This window comes from Malurus melanocephalus, unplaced genomic scaffold, assembly GCF_030028575.1.
Source record: "Malurus melanocephalus ecotype Western Australia unplaced genomic scaffold, MMel_1.1 scaffold_43, whole genome shotgun sequence".
Lineage (NCBI taxonomy): Eukaryota > Metazoa > Chordata > Aves > Passeriformes > Maluridae > Malurus > Malurus melanocephalus.
In genome coordinates this window covers 1,378,403-1,394,009 of record NW_026623275.1, presented here as the reverse complement: position 1 = coordinate 1,394,009, position 15,607 = coordinate 1,378,403, and the positions used below count along the sequence as shown (strand labels likewise).

At 41.2% G+C, this 15,607-nt stretch overlaps 1 protein-coding gene across 2 annotated transcripts in view; it reads left to right on the top strand.

Moving 5' to 3' along the window:
• The first annotated feature begins 4,286 nt into the window (after positions 1-4,286).
• The window catches only part of SNX9 (sorting nexin 9), a 61,190-nt gene continuing 49,869 nt past the window's right edge, over positions 4,287-15,607 (top strand). For both annotated transcript variants that reach the window (XM_057364856.1, XM_057364855.1), the window contains exon 1: positions 4,287-4,549. In XM_057364856.1, the coding sequence (XP_057220839.1) occupies positions 4,538-4,549 (12 nt within the window). In that variant the 5' untranslated portion in view covers positions 4,287-4,537. The remainder of the gene's footprint in view (positions 4,550-15,607) is intronic.

Below are 15,607 nucleotides of genomic sequence, written 5' to 3'. Positions count from 1 at the left end.
CTTCGATGGCCAGCAGCTGTTTCTATGGATTCTTAAAGAGAAAATCGAGTCCAGGGAGTCCACCATGACTTAAAACTGTTGGCTTCTCAAAGATGTGTTAAAAACACCTCAGCACCCTGAGAGTACAGAATGTAGCATAGCATTGCATTGCACTTTTCCCACAGTGTAAAGAAAACAGCATATTCATACACTGCACAAAACCAGTCTTAGCTGTGAAAGCTGTTACATTAGAATTGTAACTATATAACATCAAAATCTACCTCGAAAAAGGCCCACTTTATATGCCACAGTTGAGAAAATAATGGCATTTGATTACCAGCTCTAAGGAGATAAAACCCCTAAGTGAAAGGAAAAGCATGGAACACGCTTTTTTTTTCTCAGAACTGCTTATTCAGGRAGAAATTCAGACACTGAAAAACTCACAGGAATTTGGGTACAATTTTGGGTGCAATTTTCTAAAGCAGCTTTCATGAGCTAAGAAAGTCTGGACCTAAYATCCAACAGTATCCCAGGATTGGCTGCTTTACTGTTTGGATAGTGATCTTCCAGCACCAGGTGCAGAGTAAGAATGGAAAGTGTTTCTGTAATCTGAGCATCGTTTTAAACTGCCTAAATAGAGTTTTGGATAAATGAGAGGTAAAATCGTGCTTTCCTGCAAATGCCATATGATTCAAGATTTCATGTCTTTCTGTCCAAAAACTCCCAACATAAAAGAAAGGAAAATATTCTTTTTTTTTTCCTCATAACATACTTAKTTAAATGTATTTTTCAGATACATTTGCTAGTGATGCCACTGGACATTGCTGAACAGAGCGACACACAAATGGGATTGGCAGCTGCTCCCTTCCTGCTCTGTGCAGATAACACTGGGTTTCATGCATGTGGCAGCTTCTATCATTTTCTGTCCAAATCTGGGGGAGGGAAGGAGACAGAAGATAGGAAGAAGCAATATTTTCTATTGCTATCTGTCAAACTTCTCAGAAACACCGAAGAAATGGTGTTAACCYGACTGTGAAAGAGAAACTGCTGCTCAGCTGAGAGGAAACATGACGCCCAAAGAACCTCTTGGGATAAAATAGGTGAAGGTGTGCAGATATGACTTCTGAAAATGAAGAATACAGTACTTCCCTTTTTGATTCATAAACCAAACAATTGCTTGTACAGTTAATTTTAAGGCTTTGAAAATGTGAAAAATCTCTTCCCTGTCTTAAAACAAGAGGTGTGTATCAGATGACTATGGTAAACATGATAATTAAAAGGAATAAGAAATAGTTGAAATGTTTTCGTAATTACTCCCTAGTCATTGTTAGGCTTTCCTGAACAGTGTAATTAGAAATCTGGAGCTAGAAGCCTTTAGTGTAGAACTGATCTTATCGTGCACACCACATTGTTAGGCTTTCAACCAAGAAAAAAAAATRAATCACTTCTTACTTTATAAAACTTTATTTGCCTTTGAAAATAAAGAGTTAGGACAATATACTCTCTGTGTGCCTCCTGCAAAGACGTCTGGAAAAACGTGCATTTGACTGCTTGCTCCATTTGCAAAATTGTTCCCACTAGTGATAATTGTTGCTCAAAAARCCTTCACAGCTGTGGTAAATGCCTCAGGGCCACCTCAGTCACTGCACTGAGTCACCCAGGTGCTGCCAAGGGCACAGCCTGCTAGCAGGGACAAATCCAAGGCGTACCACTTCAAGGAGATCCTGGGGACGGTAGCTCACAGACACAAAATGCAGTTCTTTCTCCAGATGGTTTTCAGTGTGAAGGTTATCTGAAGAACATTTTTTCTTTATTGTTCCCCAMCAAGTTTGCATAAGTCAGAACACACAAGGTCACAGACTTCCTGTGAGCTTGAAGCTACAGGCAGGCCTTGCTGAGCAGAGAACGATATTTAGCAAAKGTTCTCCATGGCCCTTCTCAGAGTCCATATTTAATTTTAAAAATCCACATAGCACTGTTGGCAGGAGCTTTTCATCTGATGAGGCTCTGCCACAGATCGCTTCTCAGTGAGTTCCTGGGAATCTCTGCAGACCAGCTACCCTCAAAAACACACACCTAGCAGAAATCTGTAGAGAGAAGTCACTTATGTGCTGTGTAAGGGATTTTCTTCTGTTACTGATTGGTTTTTTCTGAGGTGGAGATATTTATTATAGCATACACTGGGGCTTTAGTACAAAGTGAATAATGAGTCAACTGTGTTTGAAAGTTGATAAGCTCCACACAGAGCACTGCACTTCAAAACTACCAAATGCTTAGATATGTAAACAACCCCACTGAAGCCACTGAGATTTCTTTTATGCCTAATGCTAAGCAAACAACTAGCCCTAATTAACTAGGATACAGCTTGGTAGCAGAAAAGTAACTAGTTTTGGAAGTTTTGGATATTTTAGGTGGTTTCATTAGCAATTTGTGGGTATTTGGCCCTCTGTGTTAAGAAATAATAAAACAGCTCAAAAGAGGTATTTTTACTTAAAAGGTGATTCCTAAGAATATCTTCATTAAGACAAGAATTAACAGCAAGWAATTGCAMAGATCAGAAGAGATCCCATAAAAAYACTTTTTTTYYCCAGAACATTCTTACACACTGAAATGAATAGTTGTATTTCCTTCATCCCTCAAACTTGTCAAGTAAGACTTATTTCCAGGAGTACCTCACAGTGGAAAACTGTAAACTGGAGGCTTTAAGCACACAGAAAGGCTGAACAAATCACRACTGTTCTTCATTCCCCAGATGGCAAGCAGAGCTCTGCTCAGGCACACTGGGTAGCAGCTGCACACTAAACTTTTCAGGAAGTTGTGCTGACCACAGGTAAAGAATGACACAGACTCGAGCTTATGCTAAAGCCACAAGTTTATTATATTTCACAGAGCAAAACAGCGTCTGGGAAAAGGACAGAGAGTGCTTCACATACCCATCAGCTGGGGATCTCTAAAAGAGACAGTGTTGCGTCTCTGGGTTTCATACCTCTCCCCTTTTTGTTAGATSCTCACTAGATGACTGAATCAAAACAAACCATGTTGAAATATTGTTGGTGAGAAGGAGGAAGAACAGGCTCCCTTAGTACAGAGATAAGTCAGTTCAGGGAGTTTTGCTTGTAAGGTGGATGAAATACCAATCTCTTGAGAGACCACATGGCAAAACTGATGCTAAATGCAATACTTCAGCTAAAGGTGGTGTCCTGAAAAGTCATTTGTGGGTCACACACAAAGGTTTCACTTTAGGTTCTGCTGTATAGAGAATAGGAAATTGGAAATGTCGTATTTAATTGAATTCTGAAAAAGTTAAAATTAGAAGGAAATGAGTTTGAAAACTTCTGAGGTTCATCAGTTCAATCACTCAAAAAGTGATGGCAACTGAACAGCCAGCTTCCTCTTATTTCCTCATCCTCACTCTCCATGGAAACTTTTTCATGGGTCCAACTTGGAAATTTTTTTCTGACATAAAAACCCCAACCAAATCCAGTGAACATATTTTTCTCTATTAATAAATCTCTCACTGAGAAACTATATCAATAGCAGAAGAAAACTTAAAATTCTTTGGGTAAGGAAATACTGATGTAGAGTTCTGTGCAGTTTCCCTACAGCCTTCCTGCCTCCTAGGGCTCTTCCTAGCATCCCTGACAATTACACACAGTGTATTTCTTTCAACAGAARGGAAACCTCTCCTGATTCCAGGCCAACCTATACACATACCAACAAGAAGCTGCACTTTTTGGATGGTGCAGTACTTTGATTATGCCACTGGATTTTCATATTCCCTTTGTTTCAGCCTCCCATCTCATCTGTCTTGCAGGCTGGAAATCAAGTKGGGTCACAATTTTTGTGAGATGGTCGTAGAGTGCCCAACAGGAATGCTACCGACCTAGAGCAGCTCCTTGGCAGTTTTTACCGCTGCTAACTGCTGCACTCCAAAAGGCCCGGCTAAAACAGGTCAGGGACGACGCACACCTCCCTGACAGCTGCCGATGGAGCCTGGCCGAGGAAAAAAAYTGCTTTCCTTGCTGTACAGTTGCTTTGACATTTCCGTTCAAAGGCACCCGAGGGGCACATAACGCCTTCCTGCGGGCTCTCTCCCCCACGCGAGCGAGATTTTGAGGGCGAACTCTTGATTATAAAGCGAAGCCCCCGAAGGCGCTGGGGGTGGGGAAGGCCCCTGGGACCGGCCGGGGCGGCTCCCCCGGGGATCGCGGCAGCGCCGCGGGTGCCTCCCTCCCCTCGGCCCTGACGGAAAGGCTGCGGGCAAACAGCCCCGGGTGCCGAGCCGAGCCGAGCCGAGCCGGCGGAAAGGGCGGCCGAGGCGGGGGCATCGCAGCGCGGCCACATCAGCCCCCGCCTGCCCAGCGCCGGCGCTTGGCTGCTGAACCGCACAGCGGCCCCCAGGAGGCGGCGGCGGCCGGGGGACGCTGAGGAGGAGCCGCCTGCGCGGCCCAGCGGCGGCGGCGGGCGGGCCGGACACACCGACCGACCGACCGAGCAGCCGCGGCACGGAGAGAGGGAGGGAGGGCAGAGCGGCAGCGCAGCCCGCGCCGGCAGCGCCATGGCCACCAAGGTGAGCAGCGCCCGGGGGTCGGGAGGCGGCGCCGGGGCGCCCTCTGCGCCAGCGGGCCCGGCCGGGCGGGCGGGCGGGGGTCCCGCGGGGAACGGGCTGCGTGCCGGGCTCGGGGGAACCGCTCCCTCCGCCAAGCCTGCCCCTCGCCGCCGGCCGCGGGAGGGACGGACGGAGGGAGGGAGCGCCGCGCTCGGGCCTCGCCGCCGCTGCCCGGCCCCTTCTCGGGGCTCGGCGGGGCAGCGGCAAGTCCGGGCCGGGGGAAAGTTGTTTTCTGTTGTGTTTGTACCCCGCCGTCCCCTCTCCTCGGCGGAGCGACCGAAGGGCCGTCGGAGGCCGCGGGTGCTGCTCCTGCAGCCCGGGCGCTCCTGCCCCGCTCCACCGAGCCCGGCGAGGCGCGGGGCGGTGGGAGAGGCCTCGGCCACCGGTGGGCCCCGCCGCCCCGTCCCGGCTCCGGCTGTCCCGGCCGGCTCGTCCCCATCCCCCGGCGCGTCGGGGCAGCTGATGCTGACCCCCTTGGCGGCATCCGGGGGGTGGCTGTGTCCTGTCTCTGGTGGGAGCCCATAGTCCGCACTGTGCGCCCGCCTAATACTAAGCTCTAATTTTACACAAAAAAAAAAAAAGACAGGAAGTTGAATTGTTTTGCTCAGTTCTTCAACAGTATCTGCTAATAATACAACTGTCAAAATTAGCCCATACTATCTGAAACTGGCCTCTTGCTAAATAAACAATATTTGTTTACTATATTGGTTGATGAAAGCATCTCTAGTAGTGTAGGTGTGGGTTAACATCCACCAGCAACTCATCTGTGACTTGTCTGAGTATCTCAGGAAGACTTTTTTGGTATTTGAAGTATTACTTTGAGTCACCTGATTCCATTAGTGTGGCCAGCGGTTTAAAAAACTTCCTTTTACTGAGCGGTTCTCATGCAATGCACTATTTGTGTTGCCCTTCTCAGTACTGAGGAAATTCCACATATTGAACAAGTCTGATTTAATTTTTATGTAGCTGTCTCTGTAACCATGTAAGCTGATGGTTGCTYATGTTTTAATAAACTTTTTCAGGAGCACAGAGAAGTTGATGTTAGTTTCCAAAATCACTTAGGCAGTTTTAAAAGCATCAGTGTACAGAAATTTGTGTTTCGTTGAGCTTCTAGAAAATTGTTGATAGACTTGTTTTTAACATTGGTGGGTTCCATTAATTTATTGCCTGTGTGTATGAATATTTTTAATCAATCTAACTATTGTAGGTAGCAAGAAAATGACTTATGCTGTGCATATACTACATAATACACAATATGTTAGGCAGATACTATTCTAAACCAGTTTACTGTTTCTCTGCTCAYTCTGAGGTGCAGTATCCTCATGGGATACTGTGTTCTGTGCAGAACACATGAAGCCATTTTATTCATACATTTGAAAACTTTGCTTTTCTTTAAATATTTTTTTKGAGACATTATGACCCCGGACGGAAGGGTGTATAATTTCTGACTTCCTAACTYTAAGGCTTGAAATCAGGTGGTGCAGTTTTTTTCATTATACACATTGCAAGATATGGAAATGCACTTTCAGTTGAAGGTTAAAATTGCCAAGGGGTAGTCAGTRAAGCCTTGGTATTTTACTATTATTTTGTTATGCTGGTAACTGAGAGCCGTACTGAAGAGAGGCTTGCTTTRTTTTCTGTCACCTCTACCCAGGAGATGAGTCCCTCTCTGCAAACTGCTGTTTTGGATTTTAATTAGTTCACTTTGTGGGAACGTCAGCTATTGTAAAGGATACATTGTTTTTTGAGCAGCGTAAGGGAGTTACTGGCTGAAAAAACAGTTTTTAGGAGCTGGGCCAACTAGCCAGTCACCGTTTCGTTTGGAAAGTAAATTTTGTTTTTTAAATTGTGAACAMACTTCTCACCTTCTGCCTCTGCTCCTTCTAAAAGAGCCTATTTTTAAAAGAAATATGCAAAGTATATTTGTATTGTAAGTGACATTTGCAAAACTGAACTGTAAGTAGTTGTCTGGAGTATGAATTTTTTGAACTTTATTGGTGTCAAACCCTATATAGCTGATAGGGGTGACTGACAGTCTGGCCTGGCCTGTGCTGCACAGGCTGGTAGTGCTTCCTGAACTAATTCCTGTTTGAAMTAGAATATACTTTCCAAGGAAGGCTGAGGCAAATTCAGTCTTGATTTGAATGCTTTCAGTGATGCAAAATCCAGTCTGTCTTTTTTCTTTTTTTTTTTTTTTAAACCATCAACTCTCTTGCTGTTAATGCTTCGTTTTGAATCTAAACTTGCCCAGCTTCTGTTTTCAGCTTTATCATTTTCTCTACAAGATTTACAAATGCGTTTATCAAGGTGTTAGATTTCCTGAGGATGGAGGATGCAAGTAGGAGTTTCTTCCATAGGTAGCTTGTAATTCTTGGTAAGTTTTCTTGCTTCCACTTGGATAACCCACAGCAATTAAGTTCTAGGGTTTTCCACTATGAAGACGTGGTCTACAGTTGTGTAATGGCTCTTCTCTGTGCCACTCAAAATCAATGCATTTCTTATTGAAACAAAAGCTTTTAAGAGAAAGGACTACTATTTTCATACCATGGAGCGTTTACTGATGCTTTCCTAGCATATTTGTTAGTTGGCAACTTGGTAGGGAGTCTGTTGAAACAGGTCAGTGTGGCTGTTGGCCTTAAGCACTCTGAAGGCTCTGGAGCTGTGTCTGATGCAGTGAGCTAAACTAACAGTAGCCATTGCTCCTTCTCCTTTCTTGCTCCTCATCCCATGGCTCCTCATCCCATGGCTCCTCATCCCATCCTGTGCGTCCCAGGAGTGTACTCCAACACTTGTCAGGTCCATCTGAGCTACAGTAAGCTGCTGAAATGGCAAAAAAAAAATTACTGAGTGGAAACAGTGGAGCCATTTTCTCCAGTTCTAGGAGTTGCAATCACTGAAAGTTTGTTCAACAGAAGGTTGGGTGGGGTGGCATATTTGGGAGAGGGAGACTTTCRTGGAGAAGGGTGGAAATATAAATGGGAAATGAGGGATCCGAGGCTTCTGGAGGCTGTTCTTTAGTTGGCTAGATCCTTACTGTAGCTTGGCAGTGGATTTTGTGGTTTGCTCACAGTTACATGCTCTGAAAACTGAAGCAAGTGTTAAATCCAATCAAAACAAGAAAAAAAGGAAGATTGTTTAGGAGATGCTACCTTCCAAAGTTTTACAGTAGTTTAACTGAAACTGACTTCAGAGGTAAAGCAATTTCATATCCACATTTMAGAACCAATGTTTTAAGCTAGATACCTTTATTTTGGATACTTTCTTCAGAAACAGAGTTAACCTTATTAATTCCTTATTTTTAACTGGGCATCACAAATGATGGCAGAAGGTGCCTGGACCTAAAAAATTGTTAAGACTTGGTCACAAGGAAAATGCAGTTTTGTAAATGTGTTTCTGTCATAGTTGCTTACAAAAACCACAGATGCGATTGTCATTCTTCTGTTTGTTCCTTTGTGATTTTTTTGGCCTTTCATATTCTTTCCCCGCTAAAGTTTGCCAAGTCCCGGCTTTACTCATGCTCTTTCTTTTTGAGCTTCATTGAATAGGGAGAGCTAGAAATATCAGGAAGCAATATGCTGGCTTTTAAACAAAGTTCTCCCTACCTTAGCCTATTTTTAGACTTATTTATTTTTTTAAAATGTAGGCAAGTCCTTTTCTTGAAAAGGCTGGTATTATGCCATTTGTTAAGCCCTGATTTCAGAAGGAAGTGGTGTTATCGAGAGAATTGGATAGGTTATGGCACACTGATGGGCAAGAGAGTTCTTCTGGAACCTGTGCTGCTTATATGTGGTGAGAGTTTTCATTTAGAAGTTGAAGATGGAAGTAGGAGCTGATTTATAGGCTAACATAATTGATGTCGGTGACATTGCTTTCCCAAGAGAGGTATTTCACAAGGCAGCTGTTAATAAGCTTTACGAAGTTAGGCCATTCTTAGTGTYAATACCAACAGTTCTTCCTTTATAACTGTAGGGGCACTTGTGTCCCACCATTATGCTCTTGCTTGTTCAATGGTTTGTCTGCTTTGACCACTCCTTTATCTGGTTCTGTTTGTAGGACTGGGCCCTTTTCTGTGAGAAGAAGTTCCTTAAGTTGAAAGCTTAGAGTGAATATTCTGTTCTTTAAAGAAGGTTTAGATTAGCAGTATTTCTAAAACATGGAAGTGCTGTCAAGGCTTTCTTGTCCATCTAATCATGTTGGATTTTCTCTTGTGAGTGTCACTAGTGAGGTATAATTGAATTCAGCATGGTTCTTGTAGCTGTGGTGAGGGAAGGTCATKATTTACATATGAAAATTTCAGATGGAGAAAGGTAACAACACATTAGACTTGAAGGTTATTATCCTTAAGTGTGTACCCTTCCTTTCATCTTTGTTTTTCATTATCTATTGCTCTCACCAGTGTAAAGCTTCCCAAAGAGGTTCCACATTTTGCTTTAAATGGTCGCAAATCTGTATGTTTGCATTATGAATGGGTCAGAAGCAATTCTTTTTTCTAACTTGCAGCTGGGAAGTGAAGTACCTCTCTGTGCTAAATCCTCCAAAGTACCCAGACTTTGGGCTCTCAGTCTTCATTCTGTATTGTCCTAACTTTGGAAATAGACTTCTCTTCGAAATCTCATCTTAAGAGAAGATTCAGTTAACAAATCTTAATACATCAGTGAGTTGGGATGATCCACTACTATGCAGATCACCTCATAATCCATTCAATATGTTCCATTGTTTAAATTCGGCAAAAGAAGATGTAATAGAAAAAATTAAATCACAGTTAATCTATATGTGTAGGATGTGATGGAAGAAAATTAGTYACGTGAAGTAATAATTTTGATTTTATGGTCTAATAATGTGAAAGGTTGTTTGGTTTTTAAGGCTGTGGTTAAGTAGATGTGGGCATACTTCTGCTGACTTTTTTAGATTATTTTGGTTTGGTGATTTGTTTTTTAAGGGGCAACAAGATGACTAGAGAAGGTGAAAATGTTTGGTAAGGCAGATCCACAGATTCCTGACSTACTGGAGGTGTGAGATGTTAGGATGAGCGTGCTAACTGATATAGTCTCATTTTATGGAGATACAGGTTTTCTGTTCTTTTGTCTTTCTGTCAGGTCWTATGGTCTTTTAAAGGTGATAGGTGGTTTATGTTACACTGAAGCAATTACTAGTCCAAGGCTTCTCATTTGTGCGCTGGCAAGCTGGAGAGCTGGTAAAATTCTGTGTGATGCGTGCTTGAGTCCTCTGACTCAGTTTTTCAAAGTTATTTTGAGCACCTAGGCATTGAGTCACCATAGACTCATTACCAGAGGTCATCATTTAAAAACATGATTACAGCAGCTAAAGAGAAGGAAGTCTGGTATCAGATGTCACAATCTACATCTGGTTCATAGAATCAGAGTTTCAGATTTTCATTCTGATAGAATTTCTCTATATATTGGTATTATTTCAGCAATAAAGCTTTACAGTTAACTGCAGCTTCATAAAAAGGTTTATTTTACTCCATTYGTTCAAGGTTTTCCTCTGAATTATCTTCCTCCTCAGATTTTCAGGTCTTGAAAAAAACTACAAGAGTGTGTGGATATTGCATAAACCCGTCCTTATTTGATTAGGGCATCTGGAAAATTTCAGAGTTTACAGATACCACCAAGGTAAAAATTATTTGAGAATTTTGCCATTTGAAATGCGTAGTTTCCCTCATATATTAAATTTACAAGCAATTGCAACATTGATGGTATTGGAAGCAGTCTTGCAAAACATTTCAAAAGCAGATAATAGAGACTATAAAATAGTGGGAGTGATTTATTTCAACCAGCCCTGCAGTAGGACAGATGATCATTTAGATCTCTAGAATTAAGTAAATAGCTATTGCAGTGTTAACYATTTAAAGGTAAACCTCTTCTATTTCAAAACATGTTTTACAATTACAATTTCATCCAAATTCACTTTACACTTCTCTGAGGGCTGAAAACCYGAGCTTGTGCTTTTTTCTTTAGCTGTGTTCTTGCTTTCTCAGCAATTTATGATTGGAAAGGAACTTCCCAAGTAACAGAAAGTTCAAATAAGCAGTAGTAGTCCAATAAGCAAAATTCAAGTGCTACTGAGGAGAAAAAGGCGTATTGCTTACTGGAAAATTTAATTTAAACTCTGAGCCTTATCACTGTTTTTCAAAACAGTCTTTGAGTTCCRCATGAATAAGAAACCTCTGTTAAATAAAAAAAAGACATTTAAGACCAGAATCATTTAAYTTTGACAGATAGTCCTCTGTGAGACCCAAAGTAAGGGGAAAAGGACACAAGGGACAGCCCTTCTTGAAGGGAGCTGCTCTTATGCAGCCTGATCCAGCTGTTGTGGAGTTGGCAAGGAGACATTCAGGACATGGCATGGTATGAAGGRCACATGAGCCATCCTGGGCACTGCTGGTAGTGGTGTGTGCTCATAGAAGTGTGCTGAGTAAAGTCAAACCAGCGACCCTGTGTGTGAACATGTTTTTTATTGGTAAAAGCTCTATTTCCTCCTGTGTTTCGGAGCAGCATTTCCTCTAGGCCCTACCCCTTTAAKGAAGCCATGATACAGGAGGGGTTTCCGATGTGCAAAATAGGTGGCTGGAAGGAGGAGGAGGTGGTAAGAAGGTGGACAGTGCAGCTTGTGGGAGGTCTCTGGGGATTCCAAGCAAAACAGCTGCTTCTGGGGAGGGGCAGCCATGTCTGGCCTGGGGTTTCTGCAAATGGGACTTGCCCAGGTGAAATCATTCAGTCCCACTCTTGTAAAAGAGTGGTACTGGTGCACAACTGGTTGATGAGTGTTATTTCTCCTGRCTTGTCATTGAGTTACTGACTTCTGCTCTGAGTTGCCATCTGCTCCTCCTTGGCAAGGGAACAGCTGTGCTTTTATTTTGTKTATTCATATGGTATCTCTGTTTAAACACAGTAGGTTTTGGACTTGCTTTGCTTTTCCCAGCCTTCTGAGACTGCAGTTCTCAATGTTCAGAGCAAAAATAAGTTGTCATCTCAATTTAAGCGAAGTGTTTGCTTTCCTGGTTGATAGAACAAAATGGCTAATTCTCAGGAACAGTTATAAAAATTCTCTTAGAATAGCTTTAAACTGTTTCTTCCTTCTGTATAAGGTTTTATTTTTTTCACTACAGTGATTATATAAGTGGTTTCCAGAAGAATGTCAATTGATATAAGGCTATTACACTTACTGTTCCTTCTAGTTCTGATTTTAATTCTAGTATTGCCTGGAGAGCCTATTCAATTCATCCTTCTGCAGCAGAAGGCCATTACTGATGAGGTACTTCACCCTATAGCTTTGAGAGTGAAGCTYAAATGTTTTATTTCCTCCACTGCATTAGTTCTTTTTTGGGGGTCAAGGTTTAATTCAATAATTGAATATTGCAATTACATATGATAATATAATGTAATTAGTGCTTACCTAGTTACAGCACAGTTCTTTCAGCAGTACTRTAATTTCCTTCCTTAATAGCCCTATATTTGTCTTCTGAAAATGATTGCTTCTGGAATACAAAATTAAGCATCTTCCTTGCTGCAAATAACTAGACTGCAGACTTGGAAGTTTGTATGAAGGTTGTTGAATTACAACTTTTTTTATCAACAGCTCTGTCAACAGCTTYTGTCAAGCTGCCAAATTTTCTAGTAATTTGTGAGGAAGCAGAARTTCTAACTTTCTTTTCAGACTTGTTTCATGCTTTCTGTCACTGTAAAAATTGCTGGTGCAGGTAAAGTTTGTGAGGTGTCCTGTCAAACTTCAAATGTTGCATGCCTTAATCCAGTTCTGTCATTCATTATATCTCTTTTTTTTTATTTTTTTTTCTTTTCTTTTTAAAATGCATCTGTCCAGGCATTCTTTTCCTTCTTTTTTTTTAGCTTTTTGTCTTAAAGTGGGATAGGCCAACACTTCTAGTGTGCACATTGCATTAAATTGCAGGTAGTTAATGTCCAGTTAACTAGGTGTTCTCTGGTCAGGTCTAATGACTGAGCTTTATTTATTTGAACTAYCATGAAGTTTGTAACCTTACAGGTTCTTGTACTTTTCTACACTGCCAATAGAAAAGCCTAAAATAGCCATAGGCTTGGAGACTTTAGAACCCCCCCAAAATGTTGCCCATTTCTAGAGTAAAGTAGCTTCATCTGATAAAATGGTAACGTATGTTGGTGTAACAGTTTTGTCACCTGTGTTCATAAAATAAAAGTAACCATAGGCTTTCACAAAGTAGTGTTTCTAGTAAGAACTAAGAGATAACAAARCATTAGTATATTGATTCATGTTGGTTACTCAGGTAACAGAGAATTTAGCAGAATTCCATATGGAGAGCTTGTCCKGCTACGTTTCAGATTCCTTCCCAACTGCTTTCAGTGAGCTTACTATTGGGCACATGTTTTCCTATTAATATTTACCAATGTTTAGGACTTCAGAGTAGTACAGCTATTCCATTCTGTATTTTACAGATCAAGTTTTATTTGAAGTACCATCATTTTAACATGCAGTTAGTTTGCTTTGCTAGGTATTCATTTGCTTCTAGACTGGCCTGAGCATGTGGTGCATTGAGATGCACAATGTGTCATAGTGTGTGGAGTCTGAAAGGGCTTGAAGCTCACTAGGTAACGTTAGTGAAACTTTGTGCCTCTCCAATTATTAGGATAATTACTGTTTTTTTCTAATCTCTGCTCTCATAGAGATGGCACTATTGTGTGACTACATGCTGTCTTAATGAGTAGGTCACAATGTGACAATTTTTCTGGTGAATGCTGCTGGCTTCTTCTGAAACCTTCACCTCTTGCTAGCTTTTTTCTTTGGGGACAGAACTGTGAGGGTGCAATATTGATGGCCCTAAACTTTCAGACGAACTTCAGGGATCTTGGCACAGCAGGCTTCTGAAACACTGTTAAATATTGGTTCAGCAAACAGTTGCAAGTGTTGCAGTTTGATTTCAGAAAGACAGTAATGATTAATCTAGGCCGTGATTTTAATCACACTTGAGATAAATGCATCCTGCCTAACATCCATAAATACAAACCTATGGTGTACTTGCTGCAGTTATTACTTGCTGTAGTCCAGGTGAAACTGGAATTAATGTTCTCAAATTCAAAATTGTTGAGTCCCCAGYCTATCTGAGGATCTGGAATAGGTTGATATTCAGAAAAGAAAATACAGGGAAGTCTGTGCACATGGAGCAGGGGAGTAAATCGATTCTGAAAAARATCTGATGTCACTGGAACTCCTCACTGATGGTAGAAGTTTTTCAGTACCTTGTTATTGTACATTGATAACTGGTTTATAAGTAATGTTTTAAACAAAAAACCACAAACTTTTCAGGTGCTTAACCCAACTGAAAGCTCAGATGCAATTCAGGGAGTATCTGAGTCAGTATGTGGAAATAACTCTAAATCACATGGGTKTCTTGAATATATTTCCGCGACTGAGTTTCCCTTACTTCAGTATTTCTTGGGTGTATGGGGATTCTGTTCTCGGGTCTGACAAGAACCCATAAATAAGTCRGTATGAACACACCAAATTGCAATCAAGCCCCTCCTTTAATGGTGATAATTGTTCTGAAAACACTGGAATGTGAATGCTGCTTTTTTAAACCACTGAACTGCTTATAGAAAAATCTCAGAGTTTAACATTTTTAAGCACTGTTGTAAATCTGGAAAATATTGCAGTTTCTCTTTGCTTTTTTTCATGCTGTGTGGCAGTTGTTATCTACCYACCTGACTTTTTACTGCATGGAAAGAAGCTATAATTTGTTTTAACGCCTTAAGATTTTAAGATCTGTTWTATTTTAACACTTTCAAGAGATCTTAGTCATGTAACCATTTTAGTCCTCATTCTGCTTCAATGACTTTTAGTCCTAGATGCTTGAGCTGAACAAGGGACCTCCTGTGTTGGAATTCACATGAATGAAAGTGTGCATTCTGCCTGTTACGCTGGCCAGGAGCACATTTCAGTGGGCTTTGGGGTGTGCTGATGTTTGCTTACACGTAGACAGCTATAAAGAAACTCAAATTCTGTGAATCAAAATAAAATATGTAACCAAAAAGGAGTGAGACTAGCCTGAACAGAGTTCAGGTGGTCTTTCATGACCAAAAATGAGATTTTTAGCAAGACAGTGAAGTCCTGTGTGGTAGAGCTAATCTGTCCTTACTGAGGAAAGCCCAAGTTGCTGAAGAGGCTAGTAAGTTATTGTCTTTATTACTACAGAAAATTTTACCAAGTCTCTTTAACACTTGAAAGGTTGCTAGACACCTCTTTCTTACACAAAATCATACCAAAATTGTTTCAAGCTTATTACACTTTTATTCTAATTCTAGAAGTTCCAGTGGTTTAAACCACATGCACATTGATGGGAATTGAGTATTGCCTTGCTGTTCCTTATCCTGTAAAGGCTTCCAAAGGCTTTGTRTTTTGTACTTTTTGGAAGCTCTTCTTGTTTTGTTATCAATTCCAATATGAGATAGAACTTTTAATCCAGTGTGAATATTTAGTTAAATACCTGCCTGAAATATTGTAGGCACATGAAACTTCTGAGGTTGAAGAGATTTCCCTGTTCTGCATCTCTGTCTGCGAGCATATTTTATTAGCAGGAAAAAAATATGCAAGTCCTTGTTTCTTAGCTTTTTGTCTGTGTTTAATTTGCTTCTAATGTGCTTATAGTCAGTACTGTTGACTTCAAATGATTAGCTGCAGGCTAGTGAACTTATTTTAGAGTTGAAAAATTGCTCAGAGGAGAGTGAACCAGCAGGTCAAGAGACATTTCAAATGTGAATTTGTAGAGTAGTGTGAGGATCCAGCAGTTACAGCTGGTGAGGGAACTTGGAGTAATGATGCCTGAATATTGTGACCTCTCTTGGTCCAGAAGTGGAATTCTTGACTGAACTTAGTTTCACTCTTTGGTTTAATTCTGATATTGCTGAAAGCAAAACACGATTGTATTGAAAATAAATGTAATACTAAAGGGAGGTTTTAATTAAACAAGTGAATTTTACTTTTTGCTCATTGTTTAATAAAATCATAGTA